This window comes from Castor canadensis, chromosome 19, assembly GCF_047511655.1.
Source record: "Castor canadensis chromosome 19, mCasCan1.hap1v2, whole genome shotgun sequence".
Classification (NCBI taxonomy): domain Eukaryota; kingdom Metazoa; phylum Chordata; class Mammalia; order Rodentia; family Castoridae; genus Castor; species Castor canadensis.
Window position 1 is genome coordinate 3,666,254 of NC_133404.1, and position 23,871 is coordinate 3,690,124.

Below are 23,871 nucleotides of genomic sequence, written 5' to 3' on the forward strand. Positions count from 1 at the left end.
ACAGCCTGTATTGTGTGCCTTATTCACTGTTCCTACTTCATAATATAAAATGTCAAGATTTGGTTCATTTCCTTTGCAGGGAACTGTGAATGAGACCATCCCCAACATTTAGGTTGGTTAATGAAACTTCAGAAGTTTTCCTGAAAGCTTTGTAATTTCTGTGTCTTGAACACTGGATTTAGATTGCTGTTTGTATTGTAACAGGGATACATACTAGATACTCAGTCTTTGAATGTCAGATTTTAAAAGATGTCTTAAAAGTTATTCTTAGTCTTAAAAAAAACAAAACCAAAAAACCCTCCTTGTTTTAGCTCTCTTTTAGAAGGTTGGTATCTCCCATAAGGGTAATGGGAGAGTTGTCTTAAATGTTGGGAGATTTTTATTAATATTACAGCCAAGTCAAGATGTGGTGTTTGGATCTATAATTAAGAGTTTATTTATCACTTTCATCTTCAAAATACTTTAGCTTCTATTACATTCTAAAACAAGTGAAGTCCAAATTGTGCTTTACAGGAAAATGAGGCTCAGTGAGGTTAAGTAACTTGCCCAAGTTTTCAGTTTCTTTCACCTGGGACTGGAACATCGGACTACCTCTCTGTATAATTTTCTTATTCTGGTCTCAGAGAAACCTAGCAATCAGGACCAGGTAAGATGGTTCTGAGTGTTGTACTTTAAACTACTCATCAGAGATCACACAAATTGCCTGCCAGTACTCCTGTTAGCTCCTGATGCTATCTATAAACCATCTTAATTTGTTGTTGCAAAACTTGTAACTAATGTCCCATTTTTGCCTAATTGTTAGAAACCAGCCAGAGTAGCCCTCTCCCACTGTGCTGTTTAGGGCAGTCTCCATGTAAGGGTGATTGCATGTGATAGGTGAGTGTAAATGGTTCAGATGATTTGATTTGCAGTTGTTAATCTAGTTATTTTCAGGGTTTGTTTTATCTGGTAACTGAAAATGCACAGAACACCAGATAACCATTTGACCTTTAAGAAGATAATAGGCAGTAAGCATCATGGGAAAATCCTGACTCCTTTGAAAATAGGAAAATGTATGGACCCCTAGACTTTTGTATTTCTTTGCAGATAGAGTTGGTGTATGTCTGGTTTATGTTAAGGGATTTGCTCCTGTTCTTAGTTATTAAAGATGAAATAGCTAACTCAGAAATGCTCAATTGGAAATCAACTGATGCCTACTATAGGAGTATACAGGCAACTTTTAGTTTTCTCTCCTTTTTTTTTTTCCCTTGTGGAATTAAATGCATTTTTAAGGGCAGCTGATCTTTAAGCAGTAGCATTTAGAATAAGAAACACAGATTCTTGTGAAAAGCAGTTTCCAAACTAGTATGATTTGGGGCCATAGAGCCATTTTCAGGAAAGGAACCAATTCATAAATCACATACTGAAAAGGAGCAGCTCTAAAAATACCAAAACAAAAAAAAAACCCAATAACCATACTACCATAGTTATTCAGTAGGCTTAAAATCACATGTATATATAAGTCATGTAAATAGAAGTAGGTTGCCCTGGTTGAGGTGGGCCCTGAGAGGAAATAAACTGATAAGACTATGTTGAGGAATTACACATTGAGTTCATAACAGGGTCATGCTTTTTGGATTCCGTGTGTTCATTCTGTTAGGTAGTGCTGTCTGTTTTATAGGAATATTGTGAGGATCAAAGAAACGAATGAGAAAACAAAGGCTAATTATACAGTAAGTACAACAGTGCTTAGGGGAAAATAATTTGTTTTTCCTGTTAGCCCATAACAGGTGTTGAATGTTACTAGACAGTAGACAGAACAAATCAGATCCATGAGGCAGGGCCATTAATACAAAGGTTCTTCAGGGCCTATCCCCATGAATTGGGAGGCAAATCTTGGAGACCCTGGTAAACTGCATACATATCATAGTGATTTGTCTAACAAGATGAACATGCCTGGGATGTTTTCCTTTTTATGTAAATGTAAGGAGGAATTAGGAATACTATCTTGTAAGATCATTAAGGCTAACTGGTGTTTACTAAATGCTTCATGTCCATCTCATTTAAACTCCTAATCTCATGATTTCCTTTTCCATCTTATAAATAATAGAGATTCAAAGAAAGTAGGTAATCACCCTGAAGTCATCCTGTTAGCAAGTGGTTGAAGTTTCATGCCTACATTCCTTCACTGGAGGTCCAGCAGTGAACAAAGGGTCTTGGTTTGTCTGACTCTTAACCTTGATTGTACAGAGAATGGATGCCCCATGGTTACCCAGCCAGATAACAGAAGTAGAGCCATACTTGGCACCTGAAAGTCACACTGTAGCTATTTCTCAGAGCTTACCAAAAGCACCACCCAAAGCTATTGACTAATTAGAGGACTTCTGACCTTAGATATTCTGTGGCCAATCCTTGATTTTGGTTCTTTCTGTTCAAAACATGCAGCTTTTGTTGGTAACCTCAGACTACTAGGAAGGACCCAAAGTAGGCTTTCCCCACCTTGTATTTGGGAGCCACCCGAACATTTTTACATCAGTTAAGAGATGTAGGGCTGTGTATTTCCAGACCCTTTATAGAAGGCCAATCTTACTTTGATCTAATGACTGGTTATTTCTCCAGAGGGACGTGATGTCTTACTTGGCAGCTAGAAATCCCTCCGTATTGACTACACCTTATGCCATAAGGAATTCAGATTTCTTTCAGGCTGAAAATATGGAGGGTGGTTAGAGAAAGATAAAAACAATTCTGCATAGAGGACAGTTTGTTTCCCATAAAGTTCTTCAGGCTGAAAATCCTGTTTTTGTAGGTTCTAGAATTCCTTCTAATGACTAATGTTTGTTTCGGTATGCGCAATAACAAAACAGGTCCCTTGAAGCCACTTCACTGCATATTAAATGGGTCTTCTGATTTTGAATTTGATGAGGATCTAGCTCTAAACAATTGGTCCAGATTGGGATTCTTGAAGATTGAGTGAACACACAACAGGATTTGTCCTAAAGTTTCTTAGGGACCATAGCCAAAACTATGACTTGAATGTCCCAGCTTTCTCTCATAGAAAGAGCCCCTTGCTCTGTGTACTCCCATGTCTGCAGACCACCATTTTCTTAGAGCGCAGAATAAAATGATAATCAGTATTTATGGATCACCTTTTGTGGCCCTATTAGGGCAGTAGATATTCTAATGGCAATGCTCTAAAATTGTTAAGTTCTTGTATCTGCTCTAAAGTAATTTATAACCTAATCTCTAGTCTTCCTGGGATGAACAGTTGTTTGGTTATTAATAAATTTTTACCACATATCTTGACTTGTGGTTCATTTCTACCTAACCAGGGCAACTGCACAAGAGTTTTCTAATAAGGGAGAAAGTATGAGCTGAGTGTACACCTGCTTTGGAAAAAAATACCTAATTTTTTTACTTTTTGAGACAGGGTCTCCAGCCCAAGCTGGCCGCAAACTCACAATCCTCCTGCCTCAGCCTCCCAAAGTGCCAGGATCCAGGTGTACACTACCATGCTTGAAATACAAAATGATTTTGTATCCAAAAATCCTGGTTACAGTTTGAAGCACTGTGATGGTCACCGCAGTAAATGGCAGGAAATACGCCTAATGAAGGGAAGTATTCTGCGTGCCTCTGAAGAATTAGTTCCACCCTATTACTTTGAGTAGCTTGTAATAAAGCTCTGTGATATTCTAGTGAACTCGATGATGTATTCCTGTAAACATCAAATTAGTGCAAGTCAGTGCCTTACAGTGATCAAATGTTTGCACAATAATGGAAATAGGACTATTTTGGTTCCATAAAATTGCTTCACAGATTCCAAATTCTGTTTCTTTGGTACACTGGATTGTATCCCTCAGATAAGTTGCATAATCAAAGGCCTCGCCCTGAACAGATTAGAGCTGCAAAATCACTGAAGGGAGTAGATCATTAAAGATGGAACCATGCTCCTGGAATGGGAGTTCTCTACTTGCCTTGTTTTATTGTGTTCATCAGAAGTGTAACATTTTGACACTTGTGTACAGTTGAGTTATAACCACTCAAAAGAGAATACAGAACGTTAATGTAAAGTTCTCAACCCTTTATCGTTGAGACCCTTTCTACTCCAGCACTCTGAAGGTTTTGCTTTTCAACTTTGCATAAATGGATCATATCATATGTACTCTTGCATTTGTCTTCTTTCACTTAAAATGCTTTAAAGACTCATCCATATTGTATCAGTAGATTGCTCTTTACTGCTGAGTAGTGTTTCATTCTATAAGTATGTCACAGTTGGCTTATCCATTCTATTGATGGCTCAGTTGTTCCCAGTTTGGGACAATATGGGTTTTGTTTTTGGTGAATGTTTTCATTTCTCCTGGTTAAATACCCAAGACTAATAAATTGTTGGGTCACATGGTAAGCTCATGCTTAACTTCGAGGAACTATTTTCCAGAAGGCTTTCACTGTTTGGGATGCCTATCAGTGATGTGTGAGAGTTCTAGTTGCTCCACCTCTCTGTCAACATTTCCTGTTGTCAGTGGTTTGTTTTTGAGAAAGGGTCTTAACATGTAGCCCAAGCTTGAGATCCTCCTGCCTTAGCTTGCTGAATGCTGAGATTAATAGATGTTCACTACCACATCTGTGTTTTTCTAAATTAAATTCTAGCCATTTTAGCATGTATGAAATAACTGATTTTTAATTTATATTACTTGATGGTAATGATCTTGAGCACTTTTCATAAGCCTCCATTTACATATCTTTTGTGAAGTAGCTTCTATTTTTTCTTTTTGACAATACTAGAGTTTGACCTCGGGGCCTCATGCTTGCTAGGCAGGCTCTACCACTTGAGCCCTTTCTAAGATTTTACTTATTTTGAAACAGGATCTCTCTATGTAGCCCAAGCTGGCCTTGAACTCTCAATCCTCTTGCCTCAACTTCCCAAATGCCGCGAAGCTGACTCAAGTATATGTCAACACACATGGCTTACTCAGATCTTTTGATGAACAGAAAATTATCATTTTGTAGTGCTGGAAATGCAACCCAGGTTCTTGTATATGCTAGGCTTACTTGTTTTTTATTTATCTTGAGGGTCTTGCTATTTTGCCCTGGCTGGCTTCAAATTCCTGGGCCAGTGACCCTCCTGTCTGTCTCTTGAGTGCCTGGCACGAAAATGTTTATCTTGCTAACATCCATTTTATATATATTTTTTTCTTTTATAGTGTGTGTGTACTGGGGTTTGAACTCATAGCTCTGACCTCGCTAGCCAGGCACTCTACCACTTGAGCCAAGCTTCTAACCTGTTTGCCCTGGTTTGTTTTGGAGCTATGGTCTCACTTTGTGCCCAGGCTGGTCTGGACCAAGATCCTCCTACCCTGTGCTTCCCTATAGCTGGGATAACAGGCACTCACCACCATGCCCAGCTCCCCAAATCCCATTGAGATGGGAGGTCTTGCAAACTTTTTTTTGCCTAGGCTGGCCTGGAGCCACAATCTCTCAATCTCAGCCTCCTGTGTAGCTGGGATTACAGAGAAGGACCACTGTGCCCACTACTGCGTGAGATGGGGCCTCACTTTTTGCTCAGGCTGGCCTCAAACTTCGATTCTCCTGGTTTCAGCCTCCCAGGTAGCTAGGGTTACAGGTGTAAGCCACTGGCACCCAGGTCTTTATGACCTCAAGTTCAAAGTCATAAAGAACTTTTGTTTTTTGTAGAAGTTTAGGTTTATTTCAACATGAGTATTCAGTTTCAGCAACATTTGTTAAAGATTTTTCATCCATTAGATCTACTTGGTACTCTGATGGAAAATCAGTTGATCGTATGTGTATGTGGCTATTTCTGGAATTTCTGTTCTATTTCATTCATCTGTTTGTCTATCTTTTCATCAGTACCATACTCTGGATTGCTAGACCTTTCTAGTAAGTCATCAAATCAGTAAATTTTTCACTTCTTTTTCAAGATGGGTTTGATTATTCTAGACTATTTGCACAGCCATTAAGATTTAGAAATAGCTTGTCTTTATTTTTCAAAAATGCTTGCTGGGATCTTGACAGAGGTTGCACTGAATCTATAGGTTAATTTAGGAAGAATGAAATATTTTTAGGAGTTAACATCCATCAACATGGTACACCTTGTCATATACTTATATTTTCTTTCTTCCTATTAGTATTTTGGACCTCCCGTTGTATAGGAATTGGCTCTTTTATTAGATTTCCTCCCCTTAGGAATTTTTTTTTTCTTCAGTACTGGGGTTTGAACTTAGGGCCCTTGTGCTTACAAGACAGACACTATCACTTAAGCCATGCCCCCAACCTAGGTATTTGATTTTTTTATTAGTAATATTTAAATCCACTTTCCATTTGTTGCTGGTGTAAGAAAATACTTGATTTTTATGTCAATTTTGAACCTGTCACCTTGCTAAATTTATTCTAAAAACAATTCTATAGAGTGTGTCCAGTTATATACACACAATGTTGTCTTCAAATAACATCTGGCTTTTATGCCTTTTTTGTTTTGTCTTGGCCTTCTCTACTGGCTAGTACAAAGTTTAACAAATGTAGTTGGAACAGAATCCTTTGCCTTATTCTATTATGGGTATAGATTATTTTTCACACTGAGTGTAATGATAGCTGCAGGTTTTACAAATGCCCTTTCCAAACCTGAGGATTCCTAGTTTGCTGCAAGTTTTATTGTTAAATTGTCAGGAGTGTATTGTGTTTCTATTAAGATTACCATACAGTTTTTCTCTTTTGGTATGATGGCATATTTCAGTGGTTGGGAAACTATGTCCTATTGGCCAAAATCAATCTATGGGCTGTTTTTGTACAACCTTTGAGCTAAGGATTCAGATTTTTTTCCCAGAGCAGTTCGCAGGAAGTAATTTTTTAAGTGGGTGTGAGGAGGAGGAAAAGACAGAGACTGTATGTTGTGTTCAGAGCCTAAGGTAGTCTTTCACTCTAGACTAGCACTAATTAGAACGTTCTATGATAGGAATGTACTGTATCTGAGCTGAACAACAGGATAGGTAATTGATGGTTGTTGGGTACTTCTGGCTACTGTAAATGGATTTTTAATTTTATTTTTAACGAGTTTAAATAGATGGCTAGTTGAGACTATACTGGACAGTGTACCACTAGAAATTATGTATCTGTGCTTGTTATATTTTACTGATGTAAACCCTGCAATACTGCATTGTTCTTGATCTTTATATTTTCTGCAAATCTAAGGTTTCATTTGATATAATTTCCCCAGTCTGAGGAGCTTTTAGCATTCTTCTGTTACAGTTTTTCTAGACATGAATCTGTCAGAGAATTCTTTGTTTTGCTTTTATCTTTGAGGGCATTTCATTTGGATGTAGAACCCTAATTCCATGCTCGCTTCCTATTCTTTCAGTGCTTTAAGGAAGTTATTTAATTGCACTCTGCATATGAAGTCATTTCAATTTTTGTTTCACTGCCTATAGTGCCCCCCTGCCTCTTCAGTTTTTAGCAGGTTGACTATGATATGTTTGGGCATGTTTTCCTTTGCATGATTACTGAACTTTCAGATCTGTGTTGATATCTTTCATTAACATTGGACAATTCTTGGCTATTATCACCACATATTTCTCTTGTTCCATATTCACTTCTCTCTGAGATTCCAATTACATGTATATTACATGATTTTTATACTATACTACAGATCTCACATGATTTCCCCCCACTCTTTGTTTTCAGTTTATATGCTTTTTATGACTTTTAAGTTCACTCATGCTTTCAAATGATAACCTGCTAAAGTCATCTAGTGAATTCTTCATTTCTGATCATTTTATTTCTAGCATTCCATTACATTTGTATGATTACTATGATCCCTCCAAACCCCCCATTTCTTTAAGCATGTTTTCCATTTCAGTTAGGGATTTTAGCATTATCACCATATTTTTTCAAAATCTCCACCTGTTGATTCTAGTATTTTGACCCAGAATTTTTGAGTTGTTTTAAAAATACTGTGTTAATGTAGCACCTGGGTCTTCTCTCATTCTGCTTCTATTGAGTCCTTCCTCTCTGTTACTGGGATCTCATTTTCTTGCTTTTGTGCACGTCTCGTACACAGTCATGTGCTGTGTAATGACATTTCAGTTGACAACAGACCACATGTAGTTTGGTGGTCTCATAAGATTAAAATGGAACTGAAAAAAATCCTACCACGTAGTATTTTTATGGTACTACTTCTGTGTTTAGAACAAATGTTTACCATTACGTTACAGTTGCCTACAGTATTCAGTCCTGTAACATACTATATAGGCTTGAAGCCTAGGAACAATAGGCTATGCCAAGTAGCCTAAGTATGTAGTAGGCTACATCCAGGTTTATGTAAGTATACTCTGCACACAAATATATTTGCATAATAATGAAATGACCTAACGATGCATTTCTCAGAACATATCCTGTTAGGCAACACATGACTGCATTTGATTGTATAATGAATATTTTGTATATCAAAGAGACTGAAGTAAATAGCATTTACCTTCAAAATGGATATGCCCATTTTTGTCTCAGCATCTTGAGTATTGGCTCAGTTAATCTGCTGTACATTTGACCTAGAGTTGAGTTTTATTGTAGCTTCAGTTTGATTCAGTTCACCTCTAGCTTCAAATAGTTTGAAGGTAGAATGAGAACTTTCACTTCAGCAGGGCCTGGGTTTGGGACACTGGTAAGATTCCAGGGATCTGACTGTTTGACAGCTAAGCCATCAGCTTTTGGAAATGTAGAAGATCTCTCCAGGTTTTATCTGATCACCTGGATAGAAGACAGGATGGTATTTCTTAGCTCTCACGTGGGCCATGCCTTTAGTCTTTTTTTACAGGAGTGACCACAGTCCCCACAGATGAGTCAGTTCTCCACCCCCCAACCCAACACACACTTCACTAGTGCCTCTGATGGGTTTCTCAGCTCTCTTGCCTTGTCCTCTCATTCTGAAAAGGTATTTAGCATGTGGCAAAAGCTTCATTTACCTCCAGGTGGTGGATCTATCACAGTTTTCCTTCTGGTATCCACTTGTCTCTCAGTTTGGTGTATTAAATCTGTATTCTTAGTTAAGATCCAAGAAGTAAGATGGCTGAGTGGGAGCACACTTACTCTTCAGATTTGGGTCCTCAGATGTTTTATGTCATGCCAGCCTCCATGGGGCTGTTAAATTTCCACAGGCCTCTTTATTCCCTATGGTGGATTTTTTCCTAGCATAGTTCAACTTAGGAGTATTAGCAACTGTGGCTCTCTTCTTCTCTCTTAAGGACTTGGGATTTTCTCAAGTTTGATTTATTTAAGTCTCCTCAGCTTTCTGATGAGTTAAAACTCTGATGAGTTTTTCATTTTCTAGCTGAAATGGCCTTTTCTATTATTTGCTAGCATGCCAGACTTACTACATACCAACTGGTGAAGTTCGAGAACTGGATAAGAATGGTTTTAGTTACATATTTTAATAACTACTTGTTAAGTAAAAAGGTAGACAATAAAAAGTTAAATTTTATAGCAACACTTTCACATCCTATATTCCTAGTCCCTAGTCCCTTTACCTTTGCCACAGAGACAAGCATCTTACTAGTTTCTTCTAAAAACTGTACTTATAAAATGGGTAACTCCCTTGGTTTTTTTTTTTTAACCCCAAATGGAAGCATACGATATATATATTTTTGCATAACTATTGTACCATCTTGAGGAGTTCTACAAGCTGCCCAATATACTTTAGCATGGATGTGCCTTGGTTCATTTAAACTCTGTTTGGTGATGCTACCAGTATTTTTTGTCACAAAGCCGTACACATGCCTTTGCCCACATTAACCCTTGATATTTGTAATATCAGGAATGGGCATATTTACAGTATTTCCTGAAAGCATATGAATAATATGAATGCCCTTGTATTATTTTTAAGTGGTGTTTCACAAGTGTTGACTGAGATTAGTGGTGTGGGCGTTAAGGGATTGGACACTTAAAAAGAGGCATGAGGCACTAGAGTTGCCCAGCAGGTGGCACCATAACAAAGCTGGCTGTGAACCTTAACAAAGTAGTGATGACATTAAAATAATAAAAATGGAAAAACATGGCTGTAAGTTTCTTTAAACTTATGTGTCAATATAAAAAAGTTACTGATGTCTGATTCCTCTCCTGCCTCCTCAGTTCCTACTATATAAATAGATTAAATGTCTTGTTTGGAATAGAAAACTATGTAATTTGAATGGTCTTGATATGCAGGATCACATTCAAGGTTCTCTAAGAGAAATGAAGACTCACATGTAGCACAAGAAACATGAGGTATGTGATTTCTAGGGTTTTCCTGTAAAGATACAATGTTTTTTGAGGTTTTTCTATTTACTTACCTAATTAAAGTACATTAAGTTTGATGATTACATTTGAGAAACCACTGTACTTTCTTATATGAAAAAGGCCCTGGTATAAAAAGTGCTCTCTACTTTCCTCATGAGATCTTGGGTCGAAAGTGAGATTTTAAAACATACAATAATGTCTTTTATTTATTGAATAGAGAATGTCATTTACTCCTCACAGGGAGAAATGGGAAACAGGCTCATGAGCTTCTACAAACATGTTCCAAGGCTCTCCCTCTCAGTGACTAGCTGTAAAGTCCATTGCATTTGTTTTTAAAGTTAGAAACCTGACCACATTCCTTTGGCATGTTTTCCCTTTTCTCTCATTATTCACCATCAATGCTGTACCATAGGAGGTTTGTTTTACCACCTAAATTTCTGGACAATCCATTTCCTTTTTCTGATTCTGGTTCAGGTGAACTGTCTTATCTTGTTTTCAGTGTCCTTTAGTTGTCTCTGGATTATCAATTCTTGTCATTCTCCAATTCATTCTCCACTCATTAATGAACATGAACACTAAAAGTTTCATTCTGATCATGCTGTTCCTTGCTCAAAACTCTCTAGTGCCTTCCCATTGCCCTTAGAATAAACTCCCTCATATGGCCTTTGTGGATGTACACCACCAGTCTCTCTACCTTCCTCTCCTATGGCAACCAACCCTTTCCTCTTTTTGCCAGCCACACTTGTCCTCTTTCTGTACTGCAAACTGGCCAAGCTTCTTCCACCCTCAGGGCCTTTGCACAAATTCTTCCTTTGCCTTAGAATTCTTCTCTGACCTGCACACTTCCTCATGCCCTCTCCCCAAGCTAATGCCTTATTCTTTAGGTCTCATTTTAAACATCTCTTACCCAGGGAAAACTTCCCAATCTGAACAAGTCTACATTGGATCCCTCTGTTACTTGCTCTTATTCTTCTATATTTCTCCTAGTATTTACACAATTCTACTGATACAGTGTGCTTTTCATTTAATTTTCTTTTTCTCTATTACTGGCATAGGTAATACATCCATGTGGTGTAAAATTCAAATTGTACAAAACATGTAAACTAAAAGCTCTACTTCTATTCCTTCTACCCCAGCCACCCCCTTCTCCTGAGAGGTAATCATTTTTAGTATTTTGACTATCCTTCCAGAAATATTTTCTGAGTATATAAGCAATTATGTACATAATAGTCCTCTTTATTTTTGCCTTTTTTAAAAATTAACACAGATACTATATGCATTTCTCTGCACTTTGTCTTTATCTGTTAATAATGTATCCTGGCAATTCCTCAATATCAACATGTAAATACTTGCTTTTTTTTTATGTGCCATGTAGAACTATCTTAATATTTATTTAACTTTTATTGTTGGGCATTTAGGTTGTTTTCAGGCTTTGGTTTATTACAAACAATGCTGCATTGAATACCTTTGTATGTAAAGTCATTTCCCACATCTACACCTATAGAATAAATTCGTACAACTGAAATAATCGAGTTAAAGGTTATGTGCATTTTTAACTTAAGTAGTTATTGCTAAAATGCTCAATGGAGGTTTTACCAGTTCACACTCCCCCTAGCGATGAAAAAATGCCTATTTCTTCACATATCTGAAAATCTTGCTCTTTGCCAACGTGAGAGATGGGACTATCTGTGGGAACAATAATTTGCACGTTTTCCTTGCAAAGTTTCATTTTCGTGTGCTTGAGGCCTCTCTGTATTTACTTAGTGAGGAGCTTGCGCATAAACTCTGCTGACTGATCTAACGTCTGACTCCCTCCGCTCCAAGGCCACTGCTTAGGGCAGAGGTCCAGACGCCGAAACCAACGAGGTTTAAAGAAATGGCCAGCTGAGGTCAGGAAGCAGACAAGACAGAACTGTCTGATCTCATAGCCCAACACATGTTTCAGGTGGAAAATTAACGAATTAACTTCCCCTGCGGGCCAGGGCCATTAGGACTGTGGACAAAGGCGGCACACGTTTCTCTCCAGTCGCAGTCGCAATTCAGAGCTGTTTACCTCCATGCAGGATTGCAGGTCCCCGGTTGGCTTCATCTTGACGTCAGATGTCTTGTGAAATCTCCCGACTTAAAAACATTTCCAAACCAAGACAAGACTGCGGCCCAAACGCTGCCCGCCGGCGGCGGGTTCGCAGACGGGCGTAAACAGCGGGAGACGACAAGGCGCGACAGGGCACGCCAGGAAACCCGGAGGTTTGTGCGACGCTGTCCGCCGCGGGGCTCGGCTTTGGGAGCCGAGACTCCCGGAAGGCGGACTACATTAAAAACGGGCACAAGTCCGTGGCCGGAGGTTCCTACAGCGGCGCACAAGGGGCTAAGCCTTCCGGGGGAACCCGGGAACTACCGGCCGCGCGTCCCTCACCGGCACCCTTACAATCTGTGAGGCGCACCCCAAACCTCCTCCCGACTTCCTGAAGCCACTAAACCTCCCAGCCTCAGCCTTCCGCTCTGCCATCTACTTCCTTCCGGCTCAGGTTCCTCCCGCCTCCCCAGTCCTACGACTTCCGTCGGCCTCGTCGTCCTGGAAACCGTCGACTTCCGGCTGCGCGGCGGTGGGCGGAGCTAAGATGGCTGAGGAGAAGCTCGCGACGGTGAGCGCCGAGATTCTCTCTAGTGTCCCAGCCGCCTGGCAGGGCAGGGCTGGGCAGGGCTGGGCAGGGCTGGGCAGGGCTGGCAGGGCTGGCAGGGCGCGGCGGGGCAGGCCGGCCGACGCCGCTGTTCCTCGCGGCGGCCCCGGGGAGAGGCGGAGCCGAGGCCCTCCGGATGGAGGTGGGCGGTGCGACGCGTCCTGCTTGGGTCGCCCAGCGCTGTCTCGGTTTTTGGGGCTCCGGCCCCGCGCTAGGACTGCGGTCTCTCTTGAGGCGCTCCGACTGAAAAGAGGTTTTAGCCGGAGTAGGCTCTATTTTTTGCCCCGTTTTTTCTTTCTCTCGGAATTTGGAAAGGAAGCACTGCCACTTGTTTTTGTTAACCCCGTGGATTAAGAGTTTAATATGACGAAGCCTGGAGGCTTCAGGGTCCCTAACTTTCGGCCCGCGGATTGGGGCCATCCTTTTTCTGTTGTGACTGAGTGTTGGGAAGTACTGTCAAAATCATTTGGTCTCGGTTAAGCGTTAACTAATTCCCCAGAAAGCCCATAGAGCAGCGCACATTAATTCAGGATGACCCATTAGTAGTTTGTTGTTTGTGGTAGGACTAAGGTTTGAACTCATGACTTGATGCTTGCAAGGCAGGCGTTCTACTTCTTGAGCCGCACCTCCAGTCATTGTGCCCTAGTTATTTTGGAGGTGGGGATCTCGGGGACTATTTGCCCGGGCTGGCCTTGAACTGCGATCCTTCTGATCACCACCGCCCCAACTACTAGGATTACAGCTGTGAGCCACTGGCTCCCGGCCAGTAGTCATTTCTTTAAAAGAAAAAAAAAAAACAAAACTAATATTGGGGGCTGCTGTGGAGCCACCCAGGGTCTCGCAATTCTTGACTAATTTTAAAAAGTTAACATAGAAGTACATACTACGGCGTGTAGTGTGTTAACTCGACAGGGTGGATTTCCATCTTAAACTTTTATCCTTTCTTTGTGGTTGGGAACTTTCAAACTCTTAGTTCTTTATGAAATACATAATAAATTGTGAACTGCAGTCACTCTTCTATGCTCTACAACATTTGAGTTTATTCCTTCTGTCTTAACTGTATTTTGGCACCTATTATTTAACCTCCCTATCCTACCCTTTCTAACCTCCACTGATGCCTGATCTAGTGACCACATATGAGCAAGAGCTTACGTTGTCTTTCAGTGCCCGGTGTATTTCACTTAGTATAATGTCCTCCAGTTCCATCCATGTTGCTGCACATAACAGGACTTCTTTTTTGTTGTTTTTGGTGTGACTGACTAGGGTTTGAACTCAGGACTTCTGGCTTACAAAGCAGGTACTCTACCACTTGACCTTGCCTCAGACTTCATTTTTTTAATGACTAAATATTCCAAAATAATGACTCAAATAATAGTTAATGACTAAGTATGCACATAAATACAGATACGTGCATATTTATCATAATTTTTTTTAACTCAGGGCCTCATGCTTGCTAGACAGATGAGAGCTACCAGTTGAGCCACTCCACCAGCCTTGTTTTTATGTTGGGTTTTTTCAAGATAGGGTCTTGAGAACCATCTGCCTGGGCTGGCTTTGAACTGTGATCTTTCTGATCTTTGCCTCCTGTGTAGCTAGGGTTACAGGCATGAGCCACTGGTGCCTGGTTCCAAATGTGAAACTTTGTGCCTTGGTTTAGTATTGGGTTTCAGTGCCTGTTCTGCAATATTGTTAGAACTATTTTGTTTTTTCATGATTTATTGTCTTTTGAAAAAACACCCTGGATAACTTAGACAGTAAAAATGTTGACTTTGGCTATTTTACAACTTAGTTTTGTGTGTTAAGGAGCAAGGTCAGAGCTGGGGATAGTGATGTGTGCCTGTAATCCCAGCATGCAGGAGGCAGGAGGATTGAGAATCAAGGCCAGCCTGGGCTACATAATGAGACCTTGTCTCAAAAAAAAAAAAAAAAGGAGCAAAGTCATTATTGTCTACTAAGGGCCTTTTGTTTTCTGTTCTTTCATTTGCACATGCAGAGTAATCACATTATTTTATATTTTAGTCTAATCAGAAAATTCTGAGCCTGGTGGCTCACACCTGTAATCTTAGGTACTCAGGAGGCAGAGAGCAAGAGGATCATGGTTTGAAGCCAGTCCAAGCAAATAGTTTGTAAGACTCTATCTTAAAAAAGTGCATCACAAAAAAGGGCTGGTGAAGTGACTTAAGGTGTGGGCCCTGAGTTCACACCTCAGTACCACAAAAAAAAAAAAAAAAAAAAGAAAGAAAAAGAAAATTCTGAACACAGAGCAAAGATTTTTATTAAGAATATTAAATTAGCATGATTACTACTACTAGGTTTTAAATATTGGAAACATGGAAGAAATAATTTGCATACTTTTAAATGTAAGGTAGAAAGGTTAACAAGACATTGCTATAATATAGCTTATCTGCTAGTGTTAACTGCAGATGTAGATAAGTGTTCATGTAGCAGAATGTGAACTTGATTTCTGTCATGGCAGAATCATACTGAATATTTCAGTCTCATAGTATTTTGAACAGAATAGCTTTTGTTTTGATAGGACGTTAGCACTTAAGCCTGAAGTTAACTAATTTTTTCATCATCAAGTTTATTGCTAGCAGTGTTTTGTTGTTGTTTTGTTTGCGTTTTTTTTTTTTTTTTTGCTGGTACTGGGGTTTGAATTCAGGGCCTCGTGCTTGCTAGGTAGACACTGTACCACTTGAGCCACAGTGCCAGCCCTTTTTATTTTGGTTATTCTTCAGATAGAATCTCACAATTTTGCCCCCTCTGACTGCTGTCCTCCTACTATGCCTCTCACAGGTGCATACCACATACCTGGCTTATTTGTTGAGGTGGGATCTTGCTACTGCTTCCCTCTGCCCTTCCCCCTCACTTCCCTGACCCCTGCCTGATCAGGTCTGGCCTCAAACTGCAGTCCTTCCAATCTTTGCCTCTCCAGTAACTAGGAGGTGTGAGCCATCATTCATTCTCTCTCTTTTTTTTTTTTTGGTGGTGGTAGTACTGGAGTTTGAACTCAGAGGCTAGAGGTTGCTAGGCCAGCAGTCTACCATTTGAGCCACACCTTCAGCCCCTCATTTTTTTTTGAAAGAGGGTCTTGCTGTGTAGCTCAATCTGGTCTTGAACTCACTTTGTAGCCCAGGGTGGCTTCAAACTTGCAATCCTCCTGTCTCAGCCTCCAAGTGCTGAAGTTACTGGTGTGAGCCACCACACCCAGGCTAGCAGTGTCATACTTACGGTAATTTCATCTTTTCAAGTTTCCAGTGCATGGAACTTTTTATTTCTTTTTTTTTTGGAAGTTGTCTTCTATTTTCTAATAAAATTGAAAGGAGTCAGGTGCTGGTGACTCACACCTGTAATCCTAGCTACCTGGGAGACTGAGATTGGGAAGACTGTGGTTCCAGGCCAGCCTGTGAAATAGTTCATGAGACCCTCCCCCCCATCTCCAAAATATCCAGAGCAAAATGGGGACTAGAGGTGTGGCTCAAGTGGTAGAGTGCCTGCTTGAGAAGCAGGAAGTCCTGAGTTCAAACTCCAGTGTCACCAAAAATAAGTAAATAGAAAAAAGGACCAAACAGTTCCGCGGGCCACTTTTAGAACATAGTTGTCTGTCCAAAAGTTTCCTTGGTGTTTGTAGCCAGTCTTATCCCACTCCTAACCAGAGCCCATCACTGACTGGTCTGTTTTCTTTTTCCTGGTTTTGCCTTGTATAGCAGTTTCCTGTAATGGAATCATACATTATGTAGTCTTATGTGTTTTTCACTTAGCATAGTGCTTTCTGAGGTTTATCCATATTGTTACAGGGGGAGTAGTTTATTCCCTTGTGTTTCACTGTATGGACGCACACATTTTGTTACCTCATTGTTTAATACCATGCAATGGATTGTTTCCTGTCAGGGGCTATTATGAGCAATGTCACTGTAAATATTGACATTTTAGCCTGTATGGTAGTGGATGTTGAGGTTTTCATTCATATTACTCTAATGAATAATGATATTGAGGATCTTTTTATGTGCTTCTTTCCCATCCCTGTATCCTTGGTGAAGTATCTCTACAAATTATTTTTCTTTTTTTTAACTCAATACCACATAGTCTAAGTTTTATTTACAGTTGCAAACTTTTTATGGTCCTGGAATTTGAACTCAGGGCTTTACACTTGCTAGGCAGGTGCTCTACCAATTGAGCCACTCCACCAGCCTCTTGTCCATTATTAAATGTGTCACTCTCATTAACTTTTCTGTATTTGTTAAATCAAGATCATTAAATCATAAAATTATTCTTTTTTGAAGATTTTTTGTTACCTCTAAGAGTGAATAAAATATTAACATGTATGCTTTAAAGAAAATTATAATGGCCACTTGTGCTCCTCCCACACAGGCTAAGAACTGGGTCATTCGGGCTGGTAAAGCACTTGCTTAATGTGCAAGCTGTGGGCTCAGCCCTTAGCCAGGGAGGGAAAATAAAAAAGGAAAGAGGTGGGTTGTTAGCAATAACTTTGAGGCCTCTTAAGTGATGCTCCTCTCCTGCGTTTTCCTTCCTCCACATCATAAGAAATCTCTTCCCTGAATCCTGTGTTGGTTATCATTTTGCCTTTTTTATAGTGTTTCTATGCATAAGTATATATACATTGTTTTGCCCAGTGATTCACACACATCAAGATCCACTATACATAAGATATACATATATATTCCTCTGCAATATAGTGTTCTTTTTTTTTTTTTTTTAATTATTGGTGTTTTTTTGAGGGAGGGTCTCACTGTGTAGCCTTCAAGTCTGAATCGTCCTGCCTCTGCCTCCTGAGTGCTGGGATGTCTGACTTAATGGTTCTTTTTGTTATTTGCCTTCAGTTTATTCATTTTTTCAATGCTGCCTAGTATGCCAGTACCATAAAATACTACAATTACCCATTCTACCAGATGGAGGTTTGTGCTGGCAAAGTGGCTGAAGTGGTAGAGCACCTGCCTAGCAAATGTGAGGCTTTGAGAGTTCAACCCAGCAACACACACACACACACACACACACACACACACACACACATACCTAGTTGGAGGTTTGTATTATTTCTAATTTTTAGTTATTAAAAACAATGCTAGCTGGATGTGGTGGTACAATCCTATAATCCCAGCACTTGGGATTCAGATGCAGGAGGATCGAAGGTTCAAGGCCATCCTGGGCAAGGTAGTGAGACCTTCACACCCCAATACTGCCAAAACAAAACAAACACAATGGTGCTATAAATGGGGCCAAGACTAGTAAGGCAGGTGAGGTGCTTAGAATGCAAATGTCTAGGAGTCAGAACGAATGCCTACTTAAAGCTTGCACCCATCTACCTCACTTGGCTCACCTTTGTCCTCGCTTTGGCTATGCTGGATTGTCTTAGTTGCTTTAGGTATACCTAGAAACGAATGGCTGAGTCACCGGGTAGGAACATCTTCAATGTAATTACCTGTGGCAAACTAAAGTGGTTGTGGCAATTTGTGCTTCTACCACCAGTTCTTGTTGCTTACATTCTTAACATTGTCATACCATTAAATTTTGTCAATGTAGTGTATATGAAAGTATGTCTTAATGTGATATTAATTTACATTGTCCTTACTATTGAGTAGGGCATCATTGGCTGTCCCTTTTTCTCTTCTGTACAGTGTTCACATTTTGCTTATTTTTCTACTTTGCTGTTTTTCTTACTGATTTGTAGTTGTTTATAGTTTCTGCTTGTTAATCCTTTGTCATTTGGAGGTTTTGGTTTGTAATACAAATCTCTTCATTTTTTGTCTTCACTTCTGGGTAGGAGACTCAAACTCAGACTCGGTTTTACATACTGTGCATGAGCAGCACAGATCACCCTAGTACCAGAGCCTGAGTGAGTGTCTTTTCTGACACACCAAGCAAGGCAGCAGTTCTCCTGCAGCAGACACCAGCCAGGTGTCCTCGAGGTCGAGTGTGTTCTGATTTTATCTACCTGAGCATAGCCTCGCATCCTACATGTTGAGTGTATGATCTCCAAGACTGGCACCCTTCAGATATCTCTTGTGAGCCCCAGCTTGTTAACCTGTGCTTCTGACCTGCTGGCTGAAAATTGAGAAGCCCCTCCTTCGATTTGATTAATTTGCATGAATGGCTCACAGAACTTAGGAAAACACTTGCTTATGTTTACTACTTATTATTAATGATATTACAAAGAATACAGATACAGAGATGCCTCGGACAAGGTATGGGCAAAGGGGCTCAGAGCCTCTGTTCCCCCTCCAGCCTGCCACCCTCCACGTATTAACCTCCATGTATTAACCTCTCCGGAAATTTCAACTTCAACTTTGGATTTTTATGTGATTTCACTGTGTAAGCATGATTACTGATAGACTGAGTGGACAAACCCACCAGGATTGGTCTAGTCAGATTCTTTTTGGCATCCTTCCAGGTATAATGTAAGGTCCCTTCTGGACTAAAGGTCTTCTGATCCTTCAGAAAAGGTAGAGCAGAGAATGGCCAGTGGCTCTAAAGCCAGGAAAGTGTAGAGTTTCTATGACCTGTCATGGGAGAAAAGGAGAGGGTAACAAGAGGGGAGTCTTTTTGATGTATCCTTTTCTGTCCTTTTACATTTTCTTTGCTTTTATGTTTTAGTTTTGTCTTTATAAAAATAGTATGCATCTAGATATTTTTTGTTGTCCAGGCTGGCTTCAAACTCCTGGGTTCGGGCTGGAGGCATGACTCGAGTGGTAGAGTGCCTGCCTAGCAAGAGTGAAGTTCTGAGTTCAAACCCCAGTTCCGCAAGGAAAAAGAAAGAAAAGAACAGAAAGAGTGAAATTTAACAAAAAAATCTAAACCTCCTGGGCTCAAGTGATCCTCCTGCCTCAGCCTCCTGAGTAGTTAGGGTTACAGACATGTGCCACCACACCTATGTATTTTTAAAATATGCAAACATTTTAAAGAATCCATCTTGATTACCTGTTTTAACTGGAGAATTTCATTTCTTTTTCTACCTCATTCCCCCACCCCTTGCTCTCATTTCATTTCTTGGAAGTTGTATGCTCTGTTTTCCTTTAATGATTACCAAAAAATTTTTTGAATGTAGATTTAAGTCCACACTGACATCTGAGTACTACAGGGATCATCAAATGTTTTACAGCCCATCAGTATCTGCCAATTGCATTTTTGTTCAGTTTTGTACTTCTTTATGTTTTTAGTTCAACACCACAAATTATACTTTTTTCATGGGTAGGAAGATGCTGAGAATACTTGCATATTTTTCCAGTTCCTTTGCTCCCTTCACTTCTATCCTTGTTTTCCTTGTTTCCTAATTATATTCTTTAAAAGCATAGAGTCTGAAAACTCTCAAATTCTGAAAGTCTAATGTTTGCCTTTGTCTTAAAGTTAGTTTGGATGGTTGTAAGAATCTAGATCAGGGAATGGCAAATTTTTTTTGGTAAATGACTAGATAGTAAATATTTTGGGCTTTGTGGACTGCACAATCTCTAATAGCTACTGAACCATGCTGTTGTAGTTAGTACAAAAGCAGCCATGGACAACATAGAACATGGAGTATGGCTGTGTTCTGACAAAATTTGTTTTTAGACACTAAAATGTGGCTTTATATAATTTTTGTGTGAAAATTTTATTAAACTTTCCCCAAAGCAATTGTAGTTCATGGGCCATAATAACCCAGGCTGGGTTTGGTTTCCAAACCTGGTTTGCTAGCCTCTGATTAGATGGCATTCATTCTTAGTACGTGACATTTGCACTCATGATGATGTTTCACTATGATAGTAATTGCTTTCCATTTTTAATTCTGGAGAAGTCAGTAGCAGCCTAATTGTCCATTTTTTAAATCTGGTAATATATTTTTTTTTCTTTGGCTGCTGGTAAGACTTTTGATTTAGCTAGGCACCGGTGGCTCATATCTATAATCCTAGCTACTTGGGAGACTAAGATCAGGAGGATGGTGATTCAAGGCCAGCCTGGGTAGACAGTTTGAGAGACCCTCCTCATCTCCAAGATAACCAAAGCAAAATGCACTGGTGGTGTGGCACAAGTGATAGAATGCCTGCTTTGCAAACAGGAAGTCCTGAGTTCAAACCCTAGTCCACCTTCCCCCTCCAAAAAAAAAAAAAAGCTTTTTGGTTTTTTTGCAGTGCTGAGGATCAAACCCATGGCCTCACATATGCTAGGAAAGTGGTCTACCACTGAACTATACCCCACAGCTCTTCAGAATTTCTTGGACTGAAGATGTGACTCAGTGGTAGAGCACTCAGTTGAGCATGTAATTTCTTATTGTCATTGTGTGCTTCCTTGTTTGTTTTTGGGGACATGGTCTCACCATGTAGCCTAAATTGGCTTTGAATTCACTGTCTTTCTGCCTTAGCCTCCTGAGCGCTGGAATTACAAGCATGTGCCACCAAGTGCACTTGGTGTGCTTTCTTATGATATTTCTAAATGTATTTAAATATAGATTTATTTTCATTTTACCTGGTTGGGATTTGTTGCATATCCAGACAATTATTGGCTCTTAATACTTATGGATAAATTTCAGCCATTATTTTTGCTTAGATATTTTGATACATGTTAAATGGGAAGCTGATGTAAGAAAAATCCATTTAAAGATTTTCTACTGTTACGGTGTTAGGTTTAGTATACCATTTCTCTTTTAGTGCTGGACAGTTTCTGTGCAAATGACCTCAGAAGCTTCCTTTTGGCAAATGGTGATCGCCTTTTTGGTTTGGCTGCTGAGAAGTATAGCATTAAGTACAGTACTAGCCAGGTGCAGGTGGCTCACCTCTGTAATCCTAGCTACTGGGAAGGCAGAGATCAGCAGGATCATAGTTCAAGACTAGCCCGAGCCCAAAAAAAAAAAAGTGAGACCCTATCTCAAAAATACCCAACACACACACAAAAAGGGCTGGTGGAGTGGCACAAGTGGTAGAGCATCTGCTAGCAAGTGTGAGGCCCTGAGTTCAAATCCCAGTACCATCAAAAAAGTATAGTATTACTATGGGATATTTAAGAACTTAGTATATTAAGTTGCACATTATAAATTTTGTAAATTATGAGCATTTTTATTATAAACATGCATTGTAAATTTTAAGTAGTTTGGATAACACAGTATGACTTGGTATTTGTTGTTAAATCACACTCAAAATAATTCTTTGCATGATTGGTGAGCTATTATTCTTGTTACTTGAATGTACCTTCAAGTTAGCAAGGTACTTTAACATATGACTTCTTTCATTTCAGAAAAGTCAGTTTCCTGCATCTGCTGAACCTCAAAAACCCAGGCAGAAAAAAGGTCTGTATCCAGTTTCATTGTATTTTTGTATTTGAAGAGATCGCTCTGTTTCATTGATTCTTTTTCTTGTTCTATTCTACATAGCAGCTTTTAAAAGTGTGAATGTTAAAGTTTAAGTGCTAGGAAAAGCACTGATAGTCTAAATGTTCTGCTATATCTAGCTGTTGCTTTTGTACTTGTTACATACTGTTGGCCTGTGAATGTATTAGTTTTGATTATTATGTGTATACAAGTTTTCTACTTGTGGAAAAATCACTCATAGGACAAATTAGGCCTCACATAATTTGATGTATATTTAAATAAGTGTGAGTTTTTTAAAAAAATTGAACCTGGAGAGCCTATCTAGGTGAAGGCCTACACTGTAAAGAGTTGCTCTGACAGTGTTACGATACATGGTTTACTTCGAATAATAGGATTCCTTCATTCCCTAACCTGTGAAGTCCAGGAGGGTTTACATCAAGTTCTCCCACGTCTGATGGATTGGGTATCTCCTCCTCATCAGGCATTGGAGAAATACCTGAACTTTGTCTTCAGCAGAAAAGGCATCCCTTCATTCATCTACATATCTGTGTGTTTTTAGGCAAGACAATCGAGGTTGAGTGGAAGGGGCATGACTTGCCTAAGGTCTTGTGTGCAGTTCTTGTCTACAGACATTAGTTGCATTTGCCAGGCTGTGTAGCCTTTTGCAGCACACAGTTTCTTATTCTCTGCTAAGAGCCTTAATGTTGATTTTGTCAATAAATTGTTTAATTTATTTGGGGGTGTTTCTATCACTCTTTGAAATTATAATGCAAGTTGTTAGACAATATGGTTGCCTTTCAGAAATGTATTTTACAAGAAGTTTTCAGGAATATATCTTTCATTGGAAGATTATACATCTATAATTTTATTTCTGATATCCAGATGTAATTCTGAATTAACATAATTGCTAATATTCTTTAAATCATTTCTGGTCATGAGACTTATCTTGCTGTGATATCTATCGCTTCATTTAGTCCCAGGGTGATTTATTAGTTAGGTGAGACTCGGGTGTATTTTGATTGTCTCTCCTGTGTCAGTCTACCTTTCCTGTAGAGTCAAACCCTGTAATTGCATTGGCTGCAAGTCTAGAGGAGGACTGTATGCCAATCAAGAAATGGTCCAAACCCAGCTCAGCTTAATGAGATACAAAGTTACAGTTTTGGGGAAAGTGGCGTATTTGATATGTAATGCTATAAATTTTACCATTGCTACAGGGCTCCTTCTAACCAATTTTTCCTCCTGTCTACATCTCAGAACAACCACTTTTTTTTTTTTTTGAGATAGGGTCTCACTTTGTAGCCCAGGCTGCCCTAGAACTCCCTATGTAGCCAAGGCTGGTCTTGAACTTTTGATTAGCCTCTGGAGTGCTGAGATCACAGGTAGGCACCACCACACCCAGCCCCAGCACACCAGTTTCTGGTTTCTTATTATTAAAGCTTAGCTTTTCCTGTTTTTGAACCCCTCATAGATATGTATACTTACCATGTTCCCGACTAGTGGTAGGTACAAAGACAAATAGGGCATGGATTTTCCCTCAGGAAATCAGCTGTCTTCAGGACATAAAGTGTAGTGTGTGCTTGCCATGTCCTTTCTCTGAAGGTTACATATTTCTAGTTTCTTCAGCTCAGGGTTTTTTGGACAAAT

General features: G+C 39.7%; 1 protein-coding gene across 2 annotated transcripts in view; it reads left to right on the top strand.

Moving 5' to 3' along the window:
- The first annotated feature begins 77 nt into the window (after window positions 1-77).
- The window catches only part of Bbs4 (Bardet-Biedl syndrome 4), a 55,135-nt gene continuing 31,341 nt past the window's right edge, over window positions 78-23,871 (top strand). For both annotated transcript variants that reach the window (XM_074061516.1, XM_074061517.1), the window contains exons 1-2: window positions 78-12,899; window positions 22,155-22,206. In XM_074061516.1, coding sequence (XP_073917617.1) covers window positions 12,876-12,899; window positions 22,155-22,206 — 76 coding nt within the window. In that variant the 5' untranslated portion in view covers window positions 78-12,875. The remainder of the gene's footprint in view (window positions 12,900-22,154; window positions 22,207-23,871) is intronic.